The 24,411-nt window shown below is 43.8% G+C and overlaps 1 protein-coding gene, 1 long non-coding RNA gene and 1 pseudogene across 6 annotated transcripts in view; 2 read left to right on the forward strand and 1 right to left on the reverse strand.

The window, feature by feature from the left end:
* LOC111555609 overlaps window positions 1–24,411 on the forward strand; it is a 65,320-nt gene that overhangs the window by 12,681 nt on the left and 28,228 nt on the right. The window contains exon 3 of one of the 2 annotated variants that reach the window (XR_002735569.3): window positions 4,377–4,436. The exons of the other annotated variant lie outside the window; for it this stretch is intronic. This is a non-coding gene — a long non-coding RNA (uncharacterized LOC111555609). Of the gene's footprint in view, window positions 1–4,376; window positions 4,437–24,411 lie in introns of those variants that run through there. 2 annotated transcript variants of the gene reach the window in all.
* CCR9 (C-C motif chemokine receptor 9) lies at window positions 757–20,582 on the reverse strand. Of its 4 annotated transcripts, none has more exons than XM_023231838.2 (3): window positions 20,339–20,582; window positions 9,138–9,186; window positions 757–3,096 (listed from the first exon to the last, which is right to left on the reverse strand). In XM_023231838.2, the coding sequence occupies exons 2-3, from the start codon at window positions 9,156–9,158 to the stop codon at window positions 2,008–2,010; spliced, it is 1,110 nt and encodes a 369-aa protein (XP_023087606.1). In that variant the 5' UTR covers window positions 9,159–9,186; window positions 20,339–20,582; the 3' UTR covers window positions 757–2,007. The 4 variants fall into 4 exon arrangements, with proteins under 4 accessions (XP_023087606.1, XP_023087607.1, XP_023087608.1 ...); XM_023231839.2 differs by lacking the exon at window positions 20,339–20,582 and adding an exon at window positions 9,791–10,613; XM_023231840.2 differs by lacking the exon at window positions 20,339–20,582 and adding an exon at window positions 9,627–9,767.
* Window positions 22,879–23,281, forward strand: LOC111555608 (annotated as a pseudogene).

A 24,411-nucleotide genomic window follows, 5' to 3' on the forward strand; every position in this document is an offset into this window, starting at 1 on the left:
GCTCTTGAATCTTTTTTATTCTCTCAAGTTCCTATAAGGGCAAATATCTGGGTCTCCTCTTGGAAATGGTCAATGGATGGCTCTGTCCATAAGTGACCTTGGAGAAGTTATCCTCCCCTTTACTATGGGTGCAGTGCCTGTGCTGGGCCCATGTGGATCTGCTGGTCCCAGGCCAATGCTTTCTTCCCACCCACTATCGCCTTACGGGCAGCATGTCCATGGGATAGCAAGGCCTGCACTTCACCCCTTTGCCCTCCCTGGCTGCTGCCCATGTGTGCTCACTTTATTCCTCACTCTCTTGTGCTTTAGAAGTGGGCAGGGAGAAAGAGGGTGAAATGGCAGGGTCCAGTGCTTTTGTGTCCCCTTTGGGAAGGGATGGCGTTGGAACAGAAACCACAACGATCCACAGGGCACTGGGGAAATTAGATGCTTCCTCTAGAGCAAGTGGCAAAGTCGGGGTGGTTTATGGTGCTGTTCCAATAGTCCTCCTTGGAAATTCCATTTGACTAACACATAAAAGCCTGAGGAGTAAGTTTGGACAGAGGAGAAATAAAAACTTGTCAGCCATGATGGTTTTAAGGTTTTGGAGATCTTATTTCCATTTCCTTATTCCCACTGCTTACTCTTCACATTTTTTTAAAAGACTAGTCAGTTGCAGTAGAGAGAAGCAGGGAAAGTAGAACAAGGAGTTCAATCTGTAACTGATTCAACAATCAGTTGAGATAACTCACTATCTTCAGACCAGCCTTCACACCCTTAATGTATCTGTTTGATCTTTAATTGCACACAGTTAAAATATTGAGACAGGGTAAAGAAAGTGACAAGTAATTAATGTTTCATATATACATTAAAAAGCACTTTTCTAATATGCTAAATATTTTCAAAGGTGATACATTTTGCCAAATTGTGAAAAGAAAGACACAAAAGATTCAAAGGTGAATTCTATTATTTTTTTCAGCCTAATCTCTAAGTTAAAAGCTTTTAAAATGTTGCCACTATAGAGTAAGAAAAGAAGAAGCATGGAAGTAAATAGCCCTCCAGCAAGGCCTGCGCTTCACCCCTTTGCTCTCCCTGGCTGCTGCCCGTATCTGCTCACTTTATTCCTCCGAATAAAGTGGGCCTCAGGAAGAAGAGGGCCAAGAAAACCAGCCCATTTTCTAGGGAGCAGACGGTGGACCCAAAGCAAGTGCTACTCAACAGAACAAGCCTACAACAGGGCCAAGGCTGGCTCCTGCGAACCCAGCTGTTATAATCTCCCTGCTCAGGCCATGGAGGGACACTGTCACCATACCAAGGAATAAGTGGAATCCTTGTCTAGGTCAAAACCTCTAGCAGGACAACAGACTTTGGATATCTTGTGGGTGGGGCCAGTTGTCCAGGGGTTCACTGGCCAGACCTGCAGATCGTTTCAAAATCAGAACAAGGACCTTCACTGGCCCAGAACAGAACAAGGAGAACACAAGGAAATTAAGTGTGAGATTGCCTGGAAAGGTTCTAGATCAGGAATCTATAAGACCTGGCATGGGTTATCAGGCTCAAGAGCAGGGTAGAAAATTTCCCAGAGATGGACATTTTCAGGAAACCTTCTGCTTTTGCAGTCTGTAGCAGCAGCCAATGCTTCTGTGTCCCCTTTTGGAAGAGGCAGCATGAGGACTGAAGCCACAGAAGTTCACAGTGGATGGAGAAAATCCAAGGGCTCCTCCAGAGGCAGCGACATTGACGCTCCGGCAAGTGGCAAAGCCAGGGTGCTCCACAATGCTGGTCCTTAGTCCTCCTTTGAGAATCGCAGGCATCACAGTCAAGAGCCAATCAACACCCTCCTTGACTGGTCAGTCAATTTTGAAATATTTGCTTTGGCAAATTCTGACTACAAGTAATCATATTGTTCAGATTCATCCCTTTTTGAGTTTTCTTTTCTCTTTCACTCTCTCTGGTCCCATCAGTGGGGAAACTGTTTCTGTATTTCTCATTTCTTCCAAAAGAACCATGCACCTCAGAGAAGACCCCTCAGAGGGAGAGTGCTCCTGAGGTTGTCTCCAGCAACATAGACGACAGCTTCAAGCTTCCCTCTCTCCTTGTAAATGAAACCCACTGGGCCTGGCTGATGCAACCCAAGTTCTTCAGGGTTTTCACAAGATCCCGACGGAATCTCTCACCCACAAAAACATAGAGAACAGGGTTCAGGCAACTGTGGAAGAAGGCGATGGTCTGGGTGACCTGGAAGCAGATGTCAATGTTGGTGGAAACGGCACAGCTGGAGATGAACATGACATAGGCGTCAATGGTCTGCACCAACAAAATGCAGTTATAGGGAAACTGAGACAAGACAAAGACAGTCAGGACAGTGATGGTCACTTTTAGGGCCTTGTGCTTGGACGACTTCTTGGCTTGTATCAGGGTGTGAATAATGATGGTGTAACAGCAAGCCATGACCACAAAGGGGAGGAAGAACCCCAGAATGACCTTCAGGGTCAAGACAGCTGACTTCAGTTTGGTGCTCTCATCGCTAGGGTAAACCATGGTGCAGACAGCAATGCCAGATTCCTCCTTGATTTGGCTGTATAAGATTTCTGGGATGCAGAGCGCACCTGCCAATACCCAGATGGTAAAGCAAACCATTTTGCTGTACAGAAGCCTTTTCTCCCTCCAAGTGTGTGCTCTCATGGCCTGGGCAATAGCGATGTACCTGTCCACGCTGATGCACATGATCAGCAACACACAGCTGTAGAAGTTCATCTTGTACATGCTGTTGACCACCTTGCACATGAAGGTCTGGAATTTCCACTGGTCAGCAGTGGCAATGGCCCAGAAGGGAAGAGTGACAAGAAAGAGGAGGTCAGCAATTGCCAAATTCAAAAGGAACATGTCGGTCATGGTCTTCACTCTTGTGCAGTACCAGTAGACCAGGATGACCAGACTGTTGCCCAAGGCGCCCACAATGAACACGAGCCAGTACAAGGGCGGGAGAAAATGGCTCGCAAACTGCCTGACATTGTTTTTCTCACAGTAGAAGTCAGTGAAGTTGAAGTTAACGTAGTCTTCCATGGAAGAGGTGGATTCAGAGCCATAGTCATCAGCCATGTTAGGAATAGGGCTCTGCAAGGGAACACAAGATGGCATTAGGTCAAGGAAAATATTTTGAAGGTCCTGTCTGATGGCAGAGGCATGGACCTCTTGACCCTTCCAACCTCAAACACCTATGGTAAGGCCAAAGACACGTAGGCATTCTGAGGCCTAGGATGTAGGCATTCTGAGGAAATCTGCTTGGGTTGTCACATATTTATGTATTCAACAGATGTTTATTAAGCACGTACTGTATGTCGGCTACTGTGCTATGCACCAAAGAAACTGTAGTAAATAAGTCAGGTGTGTGTCTTCACTCTCAGGGAACTTACCTACCCATAGAGCAACCAGACAAGTGAATGAACATTTATAGTGTGCATGCCAAGTGCTCTGATAGGGTAAGAGTGCCTCCACACTCTTGATGGGCAGTTTTATCAAACTGTGGGTATGACTGTGATCGTCCTTCTCCTGTCTATTCAGTTTTTCACTGACCCTAAAAAAAGGTCAGCAAGGGCTCTTAAACTCATCTGGATCCCAGTCCCTTGAGTTTCCTGAAAGCTCCAGGAGCACCAGCATACACCCACATACACATGCACATACACATATACACACAGACACTCTCAACCCCACGTACACACACAAGCACCATGACCTGCTCTATATTTAGCAGGACCCATGGTCCAAAAATTTAGGAATTTCAACACATCCAGCATTCAATCAAACAAGCAGCACTTCTAAGCACAGGGCCCCTGTGTGACTGTGTGGGTTGCACAGCCATGAAGCTGGCCCCAACAAGCACACACACTCACATGTACATGCATACATATAATACATGCACTTGCACATGCTCTCAAAATGTACACAAACCTGCCAACACTCATGCTCACACGCACATATATACACGCTCATGCATGCACACATATATACGCGCATATACGCGCATACGCACACACACTTCTTACACTTTTTTGGGGTTCCTGAATCAGAAGCCATCCTTGAACCCCTCCCACGGAAACAGGAAATGAGGGCTGGAAATGAGACCCTGACATGTAAGCCCTTGAGTCAAACCTGGGTGGAAGGGAATGAAGGACGTGGACTGCCCATGGAGGAGGAGGGGAGAGTCCCTGCCACGCCTGCTACAGTCCTTCCAAAACCTCTGCCCACAGATCCTCAAACACTCTCACTTCCCACCAGTTTCCCTCCCAGCGCTCCCATTAGGACTCCCAAATTCCACCAGGGACTACCAGCTCTCACTCCCTTTCCTCGAGGGACATTCCTTGCCAAATCTCATCTCTACTTTTATTTCTCCTGAGGCAAATGCGGTAGTTCAATTCATCTGGATGCATTTGGACTAGAAGTCACCCAAAATCCACAGTAAGTTTTTATTTTGTTTTGAACAGTTAATATTAACAAATATATAAGTACAAAGATTATTTTATGTACTTAAATGTTTATATTTAAATAACAAAATATTCTCTACCTTCTGTTAGCTGGGCTCTCCCTATCTGTATATGTTGTAATATCCATCTATTTCTAGTAGATCAGACCAGCATTTCCCAAATCATGTTTTGGGTGGAACACTAATGGTTAAAATAGTCGAGCATCTCTGCTGCATATTTCTTCTTTGAAATTCACAATACTCCTGAGCACATTGAAGGATCTGAAAAGTCCTACAGAACTTGTTTTATTTATTTGTTTGTTTGTTTGTTTTGAGACGGATTTTCACTCTTGCTGCCCAGGCTGGAGTGCATGGCGCCATCTCGGCTCACTGAAACCTCCACCTCCCAGGTTCAAGCGATTCTCCTGCCTCAGCCTCCTGAGTAGCTGGGATTACAGGTGCATGCCACCATGCCTGGCTAATTTTTCTTTTTTTTTTTTTTTTTTTTTGAGACGGAGTCTCGCTCTGTCACCCAGGCTGGAGTATAGTGGCATGGTTTTGGCTCACTGCAAGCTCTGCCTCCCGGGTTCACGCCATTCTCCTGCCTCAGACTTCCGAGTAGCTGGGACTACAGGTGCCCACCACCACGCCCGGCTAATTTTTTGTATTTTTAGTAGAGACGAGGTTTCACCATGTTGGTCAGGCTGGTCTCGAACTTCTGACCCCGTGATCTGCCCACCTCGGCCTCCCAAAGTGCTGGTCACGGCGACTGGCCCAGAACTTGTTTTATTTTAATTACACATTAGCACAGTAAAGACTCTGAGAAATCCTTCAGAATCAGTTGAATTTTGTTTAACAATGTTTTCAAACCTTATTGGAATATAGAACCTGTTGTGTGTGTGTTTGTGGAGGGCTTCTTAGATATCAGGGCTCACTGAGTTGATTGATAAAGGACAGTAGATGTTAATCCTATCTGGGCCTTGGCTGGCAGGAAATAGCAGGAGGACCCAAGGTAACTTGGATGACAACTGGGAAAATCTGACATCTAGTCCTGACTCCATCTCCAATATGTAACCAAGAGAAACCCCTATTGCAAAGAGTGGGACCCAGGAGCAGGATCTTGGAGGTGGCTCTTCGGGCCAGGGCAGCTGGAAATGGCCCACTACTGCAAAGAACTAAAGAAAACTCATCTCCCTATTTTATATGGGATTAGTCCCTAGGCCTGATTTATCCATTTCAGTTTACACTTAGAGATGTTTCTTCTGGCATTGGCCTTCATCTGGAAACCCAGCCTCTTGAGAGGACAGACCTCCTAGATGACACACATTTTAGAGACATGCCAGGAGAATCCTCCCAATGCTGGACACGGGAACCAGTTGCAATCATGGCCCCACTAAGACAGTCATCCTGTAGGAGGTGAGGTTTGAGTGGACTTTGAGGGAAAGAAGTACTTGAGGATAGAAGGAAGACTGTGAAGAGCATGGAGACCCCAAAGTGGGCATCACAGCAGGTTTAAGAGGTTGGGAGGATGACCTTTTGGAGGAACCTCAGTAAAACCATGCAGGTGAGCAAGTACCGACTGTGAATCCACAGATGAATAGGTACTAAACTTGCTCTTGAAGTTTTTGTTTGTTATTTGTGAGTTGGTGTTTTTTGGTTTTTGTTTTTTTGTTTTTGTTTTTTTTTTTTTTTTTTTTGGTCAAATAGTTTTAATAGACTCTCACATGAGCCTGAGCCCAAGGCTGTGAAGCAAATTGCAAGCAGCCTCACAGATGAGGGCCCAGGGGTCTTGCTGCATGGAGTTGCTTCTCCGGTCCAGCAAGCCTGCTGTCCTCCTGCTGCAGCTCCAGGTAGCGAGGAGCAGCATGGATTTTAAAGACATGTTAAGAGGAGGACAGACAAGGGAGAAAGAGAAAGGCAAGGGAGGAAAGAGGGTATGCTTGGCAAAAGGACAAGCACAAGAGATGGCTTTGGTTCATGGGGAGAAAATGAGACGGGGAGTGGGGAGCGGGGGCAGGTAGGAAGGCCAGCATCACTTAGCTGTGTTAGTCCTGGGCTAAGGTGCTGGAAGGAGGTGGATTCCTGGGCCAGCGAGGGAAGGCGATCTGGAGCGGGGCCTGGAGGAGACTGTAGAAGGGGCAGAAGGGGAGAAATATGCAGAAGTCCCAGGACCTGGGTGACCCAGCTTTCTCCACGGCCCAGCGAGTAGGCACAGCCAACACTCCCAAGACTGAATCCCAGACAAGGATATTGTGTCCTGCTGGAAGCCCAGGGGCATAGTTTTTCTGCTGGGTGAGGATTAAGGACCTCATGCTTTTGCATGAAGTTAGTTAGGTTAGGGACTCCCCAGGCATATTTTTTAAGTAATTGAATTTTACACCCCAAATCTAGATTTATATAAAATTTGTCAGGACCACAAGAGGAATCCTGGAATAATACCCCCTGTGTCACAACTCTTAGACATCAAATCCTCTGGAAATCCCCCAGTAAATGTAAACAAACCTCAGTGCACAACCAGGGCAAGGGGCCCATTCTGCCTGTCTGTGTCCCGGGCAAGCCTCTGAGCGCACAGGCTGTTGCTCACACACAGGCATGTCTTCTTCCCTCAGGAGTCCTGGGCTCAGAAGCAGCAGCCCAGGCATCCTGGTTGTGAACACCCAGAGCAGGAAGAAGGTCCCAGAGCTTTCCAGGGCCTCCTTCTCTGACTCATGTGTTCTTTGGAAACCCTTGGCCACACTCAGGCTCAAGATTCCCCTCTCTGGGGAATGGACAGAGAAAGGGCAGGGACTGTGCTTGCCAAGGCTTCCATTGTGCCTTAGCACCAAGAATGGGCACAAGGGAATGGGAGCCATGGAATAAGAGAGGGCACAAGAAGGAGGGAGGTGGGAAAACAATGAATTTGTTATCAGCAGGGACGCTGGCAGACACCTTGGCCCCACACTTAAGGAAGTATTAAATCCCAGCAGTCAGACCTGGATTTCAGTGCTTTGACATTCACCCTGAGGGAGCAACCCAGCAAAGCTATGACTGCCGACAGCACCCCTCAAGGGCTCTTCCTCCAAATCTCTATGAGACCTTGAACCCTCAAACCACCTTCCCCAGTCTTGGTCTCCTCATCTGTAAACAGGACTCGGCCTTTACTGTGACGCTGAAGGAATGTGGGGCACTTGCATGGGTGACTGGCCCAGCACATCCTCAGAAATGTGGCCACAGGGTGCCACGGCTACTTTCCATGGAATGTGGGATCCAGGGCCACAGGGGTCCTGTCTTCTTCCCATTTAGATGGCGCCAGACTCCTCTGATTAGAGAAGGTCATTATTGAGGTGCAGTTTCCTTCTTATCTGGGGCTGCTTTTCAGAGTTTGGCTATTATCCAAGATCCCAAATGATAAAACCAAATGACTGGCAATCTCAGAAGCAGCCCTGGCTCTGCTGCCTTCATCTACTTCTGTTTCCACAGCCTCAGGTATTGAAAGGTGAATTTAATGCAGGAGAAACTGAAGACTCTACTTTTGGTCAGAAGAATAGTTACTTCACCAGGACCAAATTAATTACTTTTTTGTTGTTATGGATATAGGTGCAACTAGGTAACTACACATATGTAATACTAACAAATCATTAGCATATCATAAATAATTTAGTTGATGAACTCTTTCAACCACCACTCTCTTTAGATCATGGAAACCTACAATGTACTGTGAGGCAGTTTGTTAGCCCACCTGCTAGGAAGTCTGGATTTCAATTATCTACATGTAAAACCCAGGCTTTCCCTTTGAGAAAAGCAAAATTAAAGCCCGTAGGTAATTTCGTAAGGCATTTATGAATCTAACAAAAGCATGGGAAATTAATTTGATTCTATACTTAATTACATTTGGCTGTAAAAGAAAAAAAGATTCTCTGGATTATGATTTGATTCACCGATTTTTTGTTGTTGTTGTTTAAGACAGAGTCTCACTTTGTTGCCCAGGCTGGAGTGCAGTGGCGTGATCTTGGCTCATTGCAACCTCCACCTCCCAGGCTCAAGTGACTATCGTGCCTCAGCCTCCCAAGTAGCTGGGATTACATGCGCATGCCACCACACCCAGCTATTTTTGTATTTTTAGTAGAGATGGGGTTTCGCCATGTTGGGCAGGCTGGTCTTGAAATCTTGGCCTCGGCCAGGTGATCCGCCCACCTCTGCTTCCCAAAGTGCTAGGATTATAGGCATGAGCTACCGTGCCCAGCCTAACTCACTAATTTTTGTTCAGCTCTTGACCTTTCAGGGGAATATATACTGTTATGTGTTTTCATAAGGTCTACATAATGTTATGCAGGAAACACAACTAATGTGCCCACCATGGGTTTTTTAAAAGCAAATTACATGAATTCTCCCTTTACCTCATTTGTCTGAGTTTTAGAACAGGCACATGAAACTAAGCACACCCTAGTTAAAGGTCATTAAAAACCCTTAGCTATTTATAACACCACATTTTCCTCTGTCTCCACAACATACCCCAAAGCGTAGCTACCTCTTTGCATTTGCAAAACCTTCTGTGCTGGACAGCAACCTACCCAGTAATGGGCATTGCCAGGCAGAGATCTTACCCTGGGAAACCACACAGATAAATCCTTCCCCCACAGTGGATCCTTCCCACACCCCCTTAAAAGGGAAGATGAGCATATGTTTTGAGGAGCCGGAGGAGCATGGCTGTACTCACTGTGAAGTCTGTGGGTGTCATGGTGCGTCAGTCAGATGCAAGCCTGCTCCTGGAAAAGGGACAAACATCAAAAAGGGGGCTGGCTTATAAATGTATAGTAACAACCAAATGCCAAAAAGATGGAGATTAAATTTTAAATCTGTTTGTTCTTCTGAAAAAAATATGCCAAGCAGGAGTTAGAGTCTATATAGTGTTCTAGGTTTCAGAATCATCCAGTCGTCCACACAGAAATGCAAGAACCTCTCCTTTGAAGTTATCATTCACTTCTTTGACTCTGAGGGTCACCTGATTCTAGCATTTGTTTTCTTTCTACTTAGACAATAATTAGTGCATCTCACATCCACACATGAGGAATGGCAGGGGGGCTGTAAAATTTTTCCCAGCCCATCCTTTCTACATTAGCTCCCTTTCCCTTGATTGAGCTTCTCTGTCCCGTCCTGTTTCACTGACTGGTTCCCCTTCCTCTGCTCTATCAGCTAAGGGACTCACCGAAGCTAACAGGACAGTGGTCGCTTTGATAATGCCCTGGGCTCTGGACTCCCCAGGAAAAGGGCCTTTGAGTAACCAGGTGGCACGAAGAACATGAGGGCTGGATGGCGTCCGCTGGGGTTGAGGCGCCCTCCCTAAGAGACCCAGTGCCCCCCAGAACCCACCTTCCTCCTCTTTACCCTGACTTCAGCAGGAAAAGGAAGTCCTAGGTTTGTGTACTGAAGAAAATGAGTTCTAGTTCCCTAGTGCACAGAGCCTCGGAACTGACTGCAATAACTCTCGAGTTGTCATTTTCATGTGTTTTGAATTTCTTTAAAGCCCACCCCTGTATAACCGAAGAAATAACAGCTTGACTGCCTTCAAGGACGGAGTCTGTGACTGAGCTGGGGCATTTCCTTTTATACTCTTAGCAAGTACATTTCAAAGAAACCTGTCCAGTGTCACACCCCAAGGTTCTCGGAAAAAAAATCTCTTTCATAAATCCAATCCTAACCTATTGGCTTCCTTTCCATAACAACATCATGACCCCACCCTGCTTTTCTGAAAGTACAGTGGTTCCCAATGCATAATGTGTGGTAAAACCACTTTGGAAAACTGGCAGTTTCTTAAGACGTTATTCATGTACCCACCATGTGATCCAGTCATCCTAAGTATTCACCCAAGAAAGTTGTAAGCATATGTCCCCATAAAGACCAGTATGTGAATGTTCATTACAGCTTTACTCTGTAGTAGCCAAAAACTGCTAACAGCCTAAATGCCCATCAAGTGGTAAATGGATAAGTTAACTTTGAAATATCCATTCAATGGAATAGGGAATGAATGATCGATTCACACAGCAACATGGACAAGTCTCCAAACAATTATGCCAAGAAGCCAGACCAAAGGGAGTTCATACTGTATGATTTCACTTGTATAAAACTCTAGATAATGCAAACTAATCTATTGTGATGGAAAGCAGAATCACTGATTTCCTGGCAATAGAGAGAGAGAAGGGGAGGTGGCTGGGCATGGTGGCTCACACCTATAATCCCAGCACTTTGGGAGGCCAAGGTGGGTAGATCACCTGAGGTCGGGAATTCGAGACCAGTCTGGCCAACGTGATGAAACCCCATTTCTACAAAAATACAAAAAATTAGCCAGGTGTGGTGGTGTGAGCCTGTAGTCTCAGCTACTCAGGAGGCTGAGGCAGGGGGATCACTTGAACCTGGGAGGCAGAGGTTGCAGTGAGCCAAGATTGTACCACTGCACTCCAGTCTGGGCGACACAGCAAGACTCCATCTCAAAAAAAAAAGAGAGAGAGAGAGAGAAGTGGAGCGTGGGAGGGCAGGAGGGCAGGTGGGTACAAAGAAAACCTCAATGGGGGATAAATATGTTCACTGTCTGGGTTGTGTGAGAGCTTCACAGGGGTGTATGTATGTCAGAACGTACATTCTGCATTTTAATATTTGCGGTTTATTGTAATTGGACCTCAATAAAGCTGTTTAAGTGAGGCAGGGAAAGCAAAGTACGACGAAAACATTCTGGTTTTCTTCACTCCTCAGTGTCGTCTCTGGCTGTCAGCAGGCCCTAAGGAGGAAGGCAGCCAGAACTTCCGGTTCTGTTATAGCCACTACGGACCCACGTGGGTTTCTTTTTTTTTTTTTTTTTTTGGTTTGATCGTGTGGGTTTTTTCCTTTTATTTTAGCTTCAGGGGTATATGTGCAGGTTTGTTATATAGGTAAATTGCGCTTCATGGGGGCTTGGTGTTTAGATTATTTCGCCACCCAGGTTAATAAGCATAGTACCTGATTGGTAGATAGTTTTCTGATCCTTACCCTCCTACTTTCCTCCATCGTCAAGGAGGTCCCAGTGTCTGTTGTTCCCTTTTTTGTGTCTATATGTACTTAACGTTTAACTCCCACTCATAAATGAGAACATGTGACATTTGGTTTTCTGTTCCTGTGTGAGTTCATTTAGGATAATGGCCTCCAGTTCCATCCATGTTAAAGGACATGATCTTGTTCTTTTTTATGGCTGTGTAGTATTCCATGGTATATATGTACCACATTTTCCTTCTCCAGTCTATCGTTGATGAACATTTAGGTTGATTCCATGTTTTTGCTATTGTGAATAGTGTTGTAATGAACATACATGTTCATGTGTCTTTATACCCATATGTTTTTAAGATTAAATTAGATAGATGATTGATAGATGGATAGATAGACAGATAGATAGATAGATAGGTAATTTGTGTGTATATGTATGTGTGTTTCACATACATATTTCCTGGCTCTGTCTGCTGAGAGGACCTAAAAGCAATGATACACAGCATAATGAGCGCCTAGTGCCCTGATCTTGGAGTCTAAACACGTTTCTCCACTAAAGCAGCCAGGACTCCTTGGAGACATGTAACTACATGTTGATGGTGTGGATTTGAAAACCAGCTGGTTGGTCTTCAAACTCAATACCACCAACGTGGAAGCAAACCAATGTCACATTTGTCCTAAACAGTTGAGAAGGGAAGACACAGCATCTTTATTCCTGGAAAAAATGTCGACCTAAATCAAAGAATGAGGAAGCATCAGAAAAACCCAAAATGAAGGACTTTCTGCAAAGTAACTGGCCAAATATCAAGGTCAAGTGACACAAAGAAAAACTGAGAAACCATCTTAGGTTGAAGGAGACTAAAGAGACAGGACAAGTAGATACAATGCAAGAACCTGGATTTGGTCCTAGAGTGGGGAAAAAATAATTCTGAAGGACATTACTGGGAAATTAAGGGTCTTACAATCGGCACTGTGAATTCGATGATAGTGCTGGATCCGTGTTAAACTTCCTGATTTTGCTGACTGCATTGTGGTTTTACAGGAGAATGCCCCTGTTCTTAGGAACTGTCCCCTGAAGTATTTAGGGGCAAAAGAGCACAGTGTCTTTGACATATTCTCAAAGGATTCAAAAAATATGCAAAAAATGCAAAAAATTAATGAAAACATATGTATATAGAGAGAAGGAGAATAATAAAGCCAGTGGGACAAAATGAAAACAATTGTTAGGGGGAAGGGTTTATAAGCATTCTTTACACAACTCTTCACTTTTCAGTAAGCTTGAAATTAGATACAAGTAAGACTCACAATACATTTTTAAAAGAAGAGGAAAAAATATTTTGGCAATTGACCCTACGACACAAGAAAGCCTGGAACAGGACTGTGTCTGAAATAAAAATGAGTAGCCCAGCCTCCAGCCGTGACCTTATCCAGCCACGTGGGCATGTACCGAATTTCACTGCAGCCCTCTGGGGGCCAGGAAAACGCTGGCATTTATCTGAAAAAAGACCATGCTTTTCTTTTATGACTTTTTTTGTTACAAAAGTAACACATACGTTTGTAGGAAGTTTGGCAAATACACAAAAACTGAGAGGAGAAAATTAAAATCACCCGTAATCTTTCTACCCCAAAATAACGACTTTTAACTTTCTGTTGTTTTCCCTCCCAGCCGTGTTTCTATGAATTCGTACACTTTGAACTTTTGTTTTCTTTTTCTCACCTAACAGATTACAAGCATTTCCTTCATCATTAAACATTCTTCAGACAGGTGAAGGCATCAGCTACATGGCATTCCGACAGGGGCTGTGCTCCAATTCATTAAAACATTCCCCTTTGTAGGGCAATTCACCTGCTTCTAACTTCTTTTTATAGTTATTTTGAAATATTTCCCAGGTGAATGAAAGATGCATTTTCTTCAGAACGGTTGTATTCTGCCCCTTTCCTGCTAAGGCAAAGAACTAAGAACTTTCCCCAGGCAGTATTTTTGAACTGTTCTGACATCTTCAGCTCTGTGGAGTGATTGCTTCCTGCATGGCGTGACTCCAGGTGCCATCAAGAAGCCCAGTGAGCCTCTGTTTTGAAATAAGGAACTCACCCAGCAAGCAGAAAAGCAGCCACTTTGGAGTTAAGAATTACTCCTCTTTTTTTTCCCCCAGATGAAAAATGCCCAGTTGAGTTGGGAAGACCTCAACTCAGCAAATTTAATTTTATTACAGCTTGGGGAATGGGGAGGTTGATTTTTGAGATATCAGTGAGAAAACACTTTATATACATTTCTAATACCCAGGGCTTATGTCACCTCCTTTTTGCTTGCATGAAAGAATTGAATATGAATCATGTAATATCTGAGAAAAATTCCCAAAGAAAGAAGCCACAAAAAGAAGAAAGAATGGCTTTGGTTATAGTGAGTAATAGCAAGGTTCAGACTGGAAATAGCAATAGCTGGTAATGATGTTGGTAAGAGTTTGGAGAAAAGGCCTCCACACTGCTGTGAGGAGTATACATTTACGTGATCTTTTTGGAGGGTTAAGCCGTATCTGTCACAATTTACAAAGCACAACATCTCTGATTCTGCAGCACGTCTGCTTGGAATTTGCCCTACTGGTATTCTCACAAAAGAACACAAGGGTCCAGGTGTGGGGATACATGTTGGAGCAGAACAAAAATTGGAAAACAAACATTCAGCAATTGGTAATATTATGACACATCAATCCAATAAACCACGTGTAGCCAATAAACAAGGATGGTCCTCATGCTGATAGAAAAGAGGTCCCCAAGACTCTAAGGTTAAAATGCAACATGTAGGAAGGCTTATGTTGTGTGATCTTTTTTTAAAAAAGTAGATAGAGAAAGACATACACTGCACTGCTCACCAGCACCGAAACATTTTCTGGAAGGAGACTTATCCACGATGACCAGTGGAAAAGGAACTCATGTTTTCATTTAGATTTTGCAAACTATTTAAATACCTTACCTAGTGTGTGAAATTTTAAGAGCTGTCATAAAAATAACTTGTCAGATTTTAAAAAAAGAAGAAGCCCAGTGCTCTAACGTTCAGCACACCTGTTTACAAAACTCATCTAGAGGAGGAACTTGTAGCCTGCTCCAGTTACCGCAGAAAGAGCAAGCCTAGTAGTTACATTCACCATGGCTACTTTATGCAACTAAATTGTGCACTAGCCTTCTATAAAGATTTGTCTTTTTTTTTTTTTTTTTAAAAAAGGTAATGTATAAATACAAGCCAGGCAAGATGGCTCATGCCTGTAATTCCAACACTTTGGGAGGCTGAGGCAGGAGCATCACTTGAGGCCAGGAATTTGAGATCAGCCTGGGCAACATAGCAAGACCCGTCTCTACAAAATTTTTAAAATATGCCAGGCATGGTTGCCTACCCTGTAGTCCCAGCTACTCAGCTGGCTGAGGCAGGACAATCGCTTGAACCCAGGAGTTCAAGGCTGAAGTGAGCTAACACCGTACCACTGCACTGCAGCCTGAGTGACAGAGCAAGACCCTGTCTCTAAAATAAATAAACAAATAAATAGTATATATAATGTAATATATTATAGTATATCATAGAATGTAGTATATTACATTTTATACAATATGCATCTGGTTCTGGCTCATAGAAAATTTGGAGAGAGCCAAAGAGTAAAAACAGGGCCTACCCCTCCCTAGACTCCACATCTACAACCTCCAGACAGCCTTGCCATCTATTTCTCTTTCATTTTTGTCAGAATACGTCTCATAATATTTTATTCTCCCGCCTACTAAGTATCAGTGCTTGCCTTCATTTTCTTCTTGCTGCTGAGAAGGAGGGAAAAATATAGGGGGGAAAATCCCACATTTGACCGAACATACTGAGAGCGAGGACCATCTCAGTGGTCTGTCAGGAGTGGATGGGCAGTTGACTCAGCACTGCAGCAAATCTCACCCTTGCTGCTCAGTGAGGCCTTGTTGCAGGTGCCATGGGCCACCCATCGAACCCACTTATTCAATGTGCCTTGAGTACCTGATACATTTATTTGGCTTAAACAATGTATAAGACATGATCCATGTCCTCAAGAAGCTTGCATTCAAGTACAGTGGGTAAGTCATGGCTGCAAATAACAACGAATGGAAAATGCTATGAGTTGTGCTAGGAATTGGAAGGAAGAAGTCATGTCTGTAGCTCTGGGGAAAATCCAGGAGGGCTTCATTGAGGAGGTGACATTTTTGCGAGTCCTTGAAGGCTGAAGAGCATGGAGACATGCAATAAGGAGATGGAACATTCCTCCAGGGTGAGAAAACATATGGACAAAGGCATGAAAGCCAGAAAGCATGGGGTATGTGCAGGGACCTGGGAGATAAAGGAAGGGAGAGAGCTGCTAATTCTCCAAAAGAGAAAAGTACCTGTTAGAAAAGTTAGCTTGGAACCTATTATTATCCAATCATTATTTTTGTATTCTCTAACATACTTTTTTTTTTTTAACTTTTTTTTTATTATTATACTTTAAGTTCTAGGGTACATGTGCACAACGTGCACGTTTGTTACATATGTATACATGTGCCATGTTGGTGTGCTCACCCATTAACTCATCATTTACATTAGGTATATCTCCTAATGCTATCCCTACCCCCTACCCTCTCCCCAAAATAGGACCCAGTGTGTGATGTTCCCCTTCCTGTGTCCAAGTGATCTCATTGTTCAATTCCCACCTATGAGTGAGAACATGCAGTATTTGGTTTTTTGTTCTTGTGATAGTTTGCTGAGAATGATGGTTTCCAGCTGCATCCATGTCCCTACAAATGACACAAACTCATCCTTTTTTATGGCTGCATAGTATTCCATGGTGTATATGTGCCACATTTTCTTAATCCATTCTGTCACTGATGGACATTTGGGTTGATTCCAAGTCTTTGCTATTGTGAATAGGGCCGCAATAAACATACGTGTGCATGTGTCTTTATAGCAGCATGACTTATAATCCTTTGGGTATATCCCCAGTAATGGGATGGCTGGGTCAAATGGTATTTCTAGTTCTAGATCCTTGAGGAATCGCCACACGGTTTTCCACAATGGTTCAACTAGTTTACAGTCCCTCCAACAGTGTAAAAGTATTCCTATTTCTCCACACCCTCTCCGACACCTGTTGTTTCCTGATTTTTTAATGATTGCCATTCTAACTGGTGTGAGATGGCTCATTGTGGTTTTGATTTGCATTTCTCTGATGGCGAGTGATGATGAGCATTTTTTCATGTGTCTGTTGGCTGTATGAATGTCTTCTTTTGAGAAGTGTCTGTTCATATCCTTTGCCCACTTTTTGATGGAGTTGTTTGTTTTTTTCTTGTAAATTTGCTTGAGTTCTTTATAGGTTCTGGATATTAGTCCTTTGTCAGATGAGTAGATTGCAAAAATTTCTCCCATTCTGTAGGTTGCCTGTTCACTCTGATGGTAGTTTCTTTTGCTGTGCAGAAGCTCTTTAGTTTAATTAGATCCCATTTGTCAATTTTGGCTTTTGTTGCCACTGCTTTTGGTGTTTTAGACATAAAGTCCTTGCCCATGCCTATGTCCTGAATGGTATTACCTAGGTTTTCTTCTAGGGTTTTTATGGTTTTAGGTCTAACATTTAAGTCTCAATCCATCTTGAATTAATTTTCGTATAAGGAGTAAGGAAAGGATCCAGTTTCAGCTTTCTACTTATGGCTAGCCAATTTTCCCAGCACCATTTATTAAATAGGAAATCCTTTCCCCATTTCTTGTTTTTGTCAGGTTTGCCAAAGATCAGATGGCTGTAAGCATGTGGTATTATTTCTGAGGGCTCTGCTCTGTTCCATTGGTCTGTATCTCTGTTTTGGTACCAGTACCATGCTGTTTTGATTACTCTAGCCTTGTAGTACAGTTTGAAGTCAGGTAGCGTGATGCCTCCAGCTTTGTTCTTTTGGCTTAGGATTGTCTTGGCATTGCAGGCTCTTTTTTGGTTCTATATGAACTTTAAATACAGTTTTTTCCAATTCTGTGAAGAAAGTCATTGGTAGCTTAATGGGGATGGCATTGAATCTATAAATTACCTTGGGCAGTATGGCCATTTTCACAATATTGATTCTTCCTATCCATGAGCATGGAATGTTCTTCCATTTGTTTGTGTCCTCTTTTATTTCACTGAGCAGTGGTTTGTAGTTCTCCTTGAAGAGGTCCTTCACATCCCTTGTAAGTTGGATTCCTAGGTATTTTATTCTCTTTGAAGCAATTGTGAATGGAAGTTCATTCATGATTTGGCTCTCTGTTTGTCTGTTCCTGGTGTATAAGAATGCTTGTGATTTTTGCACATTGATTTTGTATCCTGAGACTTTGCTGAAGTTGCTTATCAGCTTAAGGAGATTTTGGGCTGAGACAATGGGGTTTTCTAAATATGCAATCATGTCATCTGCAAACAGGGACAATTTGACTTCTTCTTTTCCTAAATAAATATCCTTTATTTCTTTCTCTTGCCTGATTGCCCTAGCCAGAACTTCGACCACTATGTTGAATAGGAGTGGTGAGAGAGGGCATCCCTGTCTTGTGCTAGTTTTCAAAGGGAATGCTTCCAGTTTTTGCCCATTCAGTATGGTATTGACTGTGGGTTTGTCATAAATAGCTCTTATTATTTTGAGATACAGTCCATCAATACCGAATTTATTGAGAGTTTTTAGCATGAAGGGCTGTTGAATTTTGTCAAAGGCCTTTTCTGCATCTATTGAGATAATCATGTGGTTTTTGTCTTTGGCTCTGTTTGTATGCTGGATTACCTTTATTGATCTGCGTATGTTGAACCAGCCTTGCATCCCAGGGCTGAAGCCCACTTGATCATGGTGGATAAGCTTTCTGATGTGCTGCTGGATTCGGTTTGCCAGTATTTTGTTGAGGATTTTTGCATTGATGTTCATCAAGGATATTGGTCTAAAATTCTCTTTTTTGTTGTTGTATCTCTGTCAGGCTTTGGTATCAGGATGATGTTGGCCTTGTAACATGAGTTAGGGAGGATTCCCTCTTTTTCTATTGATTGGAATAGTTTCAGAAGGAATGGTACCAACTCCTCCTTGTACCTCTGGTAGAATTCGGCTGTGAATCCGTCTGGTCCTGGACTTTTTTTGGTTGGTAGGCTATTATTTATTGCCTCAATTTCAGAGCCTGCTATTGGTCTATTCAGGGATTCGACTTCTTCCTGGTTTAGTCTTGGGAGAGTGTAAGTGTCCAGGAAATTATCCATTTCTTCTAGGTTTTCTAGTTTATTTATGTAGAGGTGTTTATAGTATTCTCTGATGGTAGTTTGTATTTCTGTGGGGTTGGTGGTGATATCCCCTTTATCATTTTTTATTGCATCTATTTGATTCTTCTCTCTTTTCTTCTTTATTAGTCTTTCTCTAACATTCTTAAGTAGCCAACGTGAAAATCAGCATGGGGTTGTTGTGCACACAGCGTCTCCCCACACTTACAGCCTCTGATGCTCACAGCACTAACATCAAATCGGATACTAACATGAGTCAGGAATGCACGTCCTTACTTTGATCTTTGTACAATTTGCTACACGGAGCTTGAATCATCTCTTATATTTTTTCATAGCTCTGCTTTTTGTTCCCTACATGGGGCGGGGTCTCTGAGCCATCTATCAGATCAATCCACTCACCAAGCCTGGATCAAATGCCTGCCAACCACCCAGCAGGGGCTGTACAGGGCCCAGGGTCTCCCAGTGCCAGCCTGTGAGGCATACACCAGGGGGCTTCAGAACAGACAAGCAGATATTGGAAGAAAAGGACTCTGAAATTCCTGATGCTGAAATAGCAAAGTAGCTTTGGCTCGTTCAGGAAAGGGAGTAAGGAGATGGGATCCCACAGACTGGCTGCTGCACAGTTCAGCACACAGTGACCACTCTCTGGATGGACTTGCCAGCCATCTATGGAGTAACAGCTAATTCAGAATCTAAAGAGGTTGAGTGTATTTGAAAAGGCAAACCAGCATCCACTGATGAGTCATTTAAAATAACTTTTTACTTTACTCTGTAACTTTTTACTTTACTTTACTTTTTACTTTAGTAAAAAAAAAAGTAACTTTTTACTTTACTTTTACTTTTTACTTTACTTTATTTTAGTTACTCAAAATAACTTTTACTTTGATCATAAAGGAGTATTTTTACAATGCACAAAAAATCCCCAAAATGCCAACATACATAATATAGAAAATAAAAACTCCTCAAGCACCCTTTCCTAGTTTAGCCATTGTTAAGTATCTGAGATACTTCCCTTCTGACTTTTCTCTGTAACACAGCCTCACACACACACACACACACACAGGGACACACACGCACTTAATAGAAAGGAAATCAGACTACACATATAATCTTCTGTCTTTGCTTCCTAATAGCCCATCTTTCATGGATCACCTTCCATGCCAATTCAACGTAGAACCATATCATAAGATTGGATAGCTGCTGTGTATTCCATTGTCTAGACACATCATAATTCATTTAACCATTCGCCTCCTGGTGCATAGTTTCCTTGTTTCCAATTTTTCACTGCTAGAAAGAATCCTTTCCATGGGGCAATGTCTCAGACTCAAGGACCTCATGGGTGCATCCTTTACCCAGCCCCTGGCCACCATCTTTTCACCCAGCACCTGCTTCTCTTTTCTTTAAGGTATAAATCACAGGCTGCCTTAAGCCTAAGCTTCATGTATGTGAGTGGGAAGGGAGTTTTATTACTTGCCCTACAAGAAACCTGGGTTGGGCATCACCAGTTCCCATTTGCCTTCCTGGAAGTTTCCAGCAAAGTGCCTAGTGCCCACGACCTCTGAACAAATTAATGCAAGCCCAGGTTTTAGAAGCCATCATAGCAGCACACAACTGAGGACCAAGATGACACTGGGTTGGGGTCAGCAGGAAGAAGACCAGTACTCACCGTGGAAGGTGGTGCAACTCTCCCGGGGACAGCAGGCCCCACCAGCTCTCTCTGTCTGGGGAAAGAGCTGGGTTGCTCTCTGCCTGGGATGAGGGGCAGGCTTTGTGGGTTCTGAGCAGGCAGCTACCCGGTAACAACACCCAGAAAGGAAGCCAGGTCACCCCTGCCTGTGTTGTCACTGGTGGGGTAGCCCGAGAGGGTGGGGAGTCACCTGTGTAACTTCCAGCAATCAGCAGAGTCAATCATTTGCAATCAGAAACAAAAAGCTGAAAATTGCTGGGATAAGGGGAAACTGTCTCTTCTGAAGACGCACATACAGACTGATGATCTAAGAGCAAATTCTCTCCCTAGACAGCACAGTTACTTACAGGGAATGGGGAAATCAGAAGGTCCCATCGAGGGAAGTCAGCCTTGTCAGGCTTGCCAGAGGTGCACACTGATGAGATTTCTTTGGGTGGTGTCACCCGAGCAGGCCTGTATCAGATTACCACCCTGTGGCAGATGTAGCACTCTCCATCACAACATACCTTTTCTGGCCTTGACAGATGTACCAGAACCCCAGAGGGCTGTGCTATCCAACACAGTAGCTACTAGGCAGATGTGCCTATTTAAATTTAAATTAATTAAAGTGTTAACTAGGGCCAGTTCAGTGGCTCACCTCTGTAGTCCCAGCACTCTGAGAGGCCAAGGGGGGCAGATCACTAGGCACAGCCCAGGAGTTCATAAACAACCTGGGCAACATGGCAAAACTTCATCTCTACAAAAAACACAAACCATTAGGCAGGCATGGTGGCCCGTGTTTGTAGTCCCAGATACTCAGGGAAGCTGAGGTGGAAGGATCAGGAGGCAGAAGTTGTAGTGAGCCAAGATTGCACCACTACACTCCAGCCTGGGTGACAAAGTGAGACCCTGTATCAAAAAAGAAAAATGTTCTAAGTGTTAACTAGTTTCTCAGTTATGCCAGGTATATTTCAAGTGCTCAATAGCCAGCTAGCGGCTATCCCAGTGGACAATGCAGATATAGAACCTGTCCATCGTCGCCGACAGTGCTATTGAATGGCACTACTTTAGAAAGTCTGCCTGTGAGATGTGGCTAGGAACACATGGAGTGCTGGAAAGCCACAGACACCTTCAAATTGGGGCAAATCTAGTAAGGTTTTACACATCAGATACATTAACACAGATAATACAAAAAATTGTATTAATTACAGGTGTTTTGGTGAAACTTTGAAAAAAGCTAAATATACAAAATACTGCATTTTTAATGAAGCTCACAGGTGAAGTCTTCTCATCCACTGCTACAGTGGGGACTTCAATCCTGATGTGGTTAATGATTTCCTGTCATTGTTATGACAAAGATCCCTGTTATATATTTGTTCTGGGGGAAAATCACGACTACACTCTTGTGGATGTTAATTTCCACCTCTCAGTGTATTTGTTGTCCCGAGGACTGAATGCTGCTCTCTCATGGGGTAGTACTCCCACGCACATGTTCCCTTCATCACCCTCAGTTCCCATAGAGCAAAGGGATGCAGAAGGTGCGCTTGGGTTTATTGTCTAAATGGAAAAAGGCCAACAAATAGGCCATATGAAAGGTAGAGGGCATGCACAGTAAGAACAAAAGAGATGTCTGATTCATCAGCCTTGAAGGAACCGCGGTGCGAGTGAGCCGTGAAATTCCCTTCCTTCGACCAGCGCTCATTGCACATAAATGGTGCCTGAAACTATACATAACTGAGAACCGGCCAGATGCTCTGGCCTCTCATTCCTCCCTCTCACTTGACAAATAAAGATACAAAAGGAACTGGTGCTAGAGGGAAGAAAATGTTCCCTTACTTGACTTTCTTGACTGAGTTTGTTTCTCCCCCGTGTTTGCATCCTTGGAAAGCTTGCAGCAAGGTGAGACACGCACTATTGCAAGTGTCTTGGGTGAGGAAGAGGCTGTGCTTCTCCCTTCTATTGACTCAGCTGTTTCTTCATCAGGTAAGAGCATACAAGGTAGACACTGCTTACCCCTAGACCGTTGGAGTGAGGCTCGGAGGAGGAAGGAGAGTGAGGCAGGCGGTCCGGGAAGAGGAGAAGCGCGGGTAAATGCACTAGGGTGGGAAGAGTCCCTCCTCCACATGGGCCCCCGTGGTCCAGGTGAGGTGGGGAAGCTTAAGTAGGCTCTTCCATCAAGGTCTGGAAGAGCAGCTGCTCTAGAGCACTCACATGCCCTCTCCTGGGATGCAGAGAGGATCATGAGGCTGGGGAGAAGGGAGGACGCAAGGAAGTCATGGAGCGAACTTCCGTTTTCTCAAAGGGGCCTGTGCAAATGTGACTCCCTTTGCTGCAATCTAGTTTAGGTTCATTCCTTGGAGAAAAAGCCCTATCCTCTTGTTTTCTTTGCTGTGTTTCTTTCTTTGCAACTAGAATTCAGAGCTGGGTGACACTATAAAAGGTTGCTGGTCCCCTTCTCTAAGGGCTGATTCTCTCTTGCATTCTCACCCTGCCAAAGTTGAGTTCTGGAAGACAGGGCAGTATAAGTACACCCTGAGGGAATGGGGGTTCTCTAGAGGCTGAGTGCCCTCTGTGGTGCCCAAGGAGGCTGAGCTCTGTTCCTGTGAGCCCCAGCGGTCAGACCTGCTCAGATCTCAGGATTTCTTCAGGACTCAACCTACCCCAGAATGGCGTGGAGTGCAGCACATTCATTTGTCACTGAGCCACCTTTCTGGTTCCAAGGCTGCGTCTTTCCACTGGACTAGTGAGCGGATTGTCAGTGTTTTGCTCCTGGGCATGCTTCCAGCTGCTTATCTGAAACCCTGCTCCGTGATGGCCTAATCCGTGGCTACACCCCTCACTCTTCATGGTCTAGGGGCCTTGGACAAGTTGTTCCTGGTTGTGTTCATGCGGATGCATTGCAGCAAGCTGCCAAGGCAGGCCTTTTGGCACTTTCAGCTTTAGCCTTTGCTGGGCTTTGCTCTTTCAACTATCATGATGTGGGCATCTGCAAAGTCGCTGCCACACTGTGGAAGCGCTGACCTTTTTGACTTATACTTTGAAGAATTAATGCGTGCCTCTTTGCTTTCACTTTGTCATGCCATTCAACTCACAATAAGGAAGAAATAACAGATAAATCCATTGGTGGACAGCCTTCTTCTCTTAATCACGAGACTATTTTCAGAGTGTAATCTTTGAGGAAAATGTTTGAGAGGAATTATGTCCAAGAAATTGTGAGACTGAGGTCTGTATTCTGGTGAGTTAATGGGGCTGCCTCCCAGCTTCTTACAAGACTCACATATAACTCAACATGATATATGAGCTTTTGCCTTTGAATTTATCAATCTCTTAAAGAGAATCCAGCTTTATTATTATTACTACATGATCAAATTTCTTCTGTACTTGCCTTGGGAATAATGGACAAAGAGAAATACTGTTAATTCATGAATAAAAACTGCAGAAAATGAGACAGTGTTTAATTTTCAAAAACTTCCCTCTCTATTCAGCAGACACCAGCTACTGATGGTCACATATACTAGGGAACTTGAAAATTAGGAAATGCTGATATCTCACATTATGAATTTTGAAATCCTAGGAAGAAAAGCCTGGAATGCTTCTGAGTATAGCAAAGTTCCATTTAAGGGCAAGGTCCCCCTTGTAGAAGTATCAAAATATTGCAAATTCTAAACTGAGACTTCATTCTCAAATGTGTTTTACTTGTTCTAAAACGATCTGTCCACAAATATAAAGCTATACGTAATAAATTGTTATTTTCCCACTATAGGAATCTGTAATGGGAAAATGCATTCTATGAAAAGAAATATTTTTTAAATGTTTAATAATAACAATAACAACAACAACAATAATAGTAATAATAAAAGCATCCCCTTTGAGTTCTGGACCAAGTGCTATACCTGGCAACTAAAGAGCATTTCAGGAATAACTGTGGACTAGAAACTGCAGTGCACAACCCTGATACCTGTAACAGAGAAAAGACCCAAGCTGACTTTGTTGCAGGGGCCAACAGGAGTGCTGAGTCTGCTCATTCCAATATATGATCAAGTCGGTTATCTCTTGTTCGTTCCAATACACCA

Source organism: Piliocolobus tephrosceles, chromosome 2 (assembly GCF_002776525.5).
Source record: "Piliocolobus tephrosceles isolate RC106 chromosome 2, ASM277652v3, whole genome shotgun sequence".
In the NCBI taxonomy this organism is placed as follows: domain Eukaryota; kingdom Metazoa; phylum Chordata; class Mammalia; order Primates; family Cercopithecidae; genus Piliocolobus; species Piliocolobus tephrosceles.

Excerpts from the sequence above, each read along its gene's own strand:
- CCR9 (XM_023231838.2), bottom strand. The coding sequence starts at position 9,158 with ATGACACCCACAGACTTCACA. Across the intron at positions 3,097-9,137 it reads TGACACCCACAGACTTCACA|AGCCCTATTCCTAACATGGC; the intron begins GTGAGTACAGCC and ends GTTCCCTTGCAG.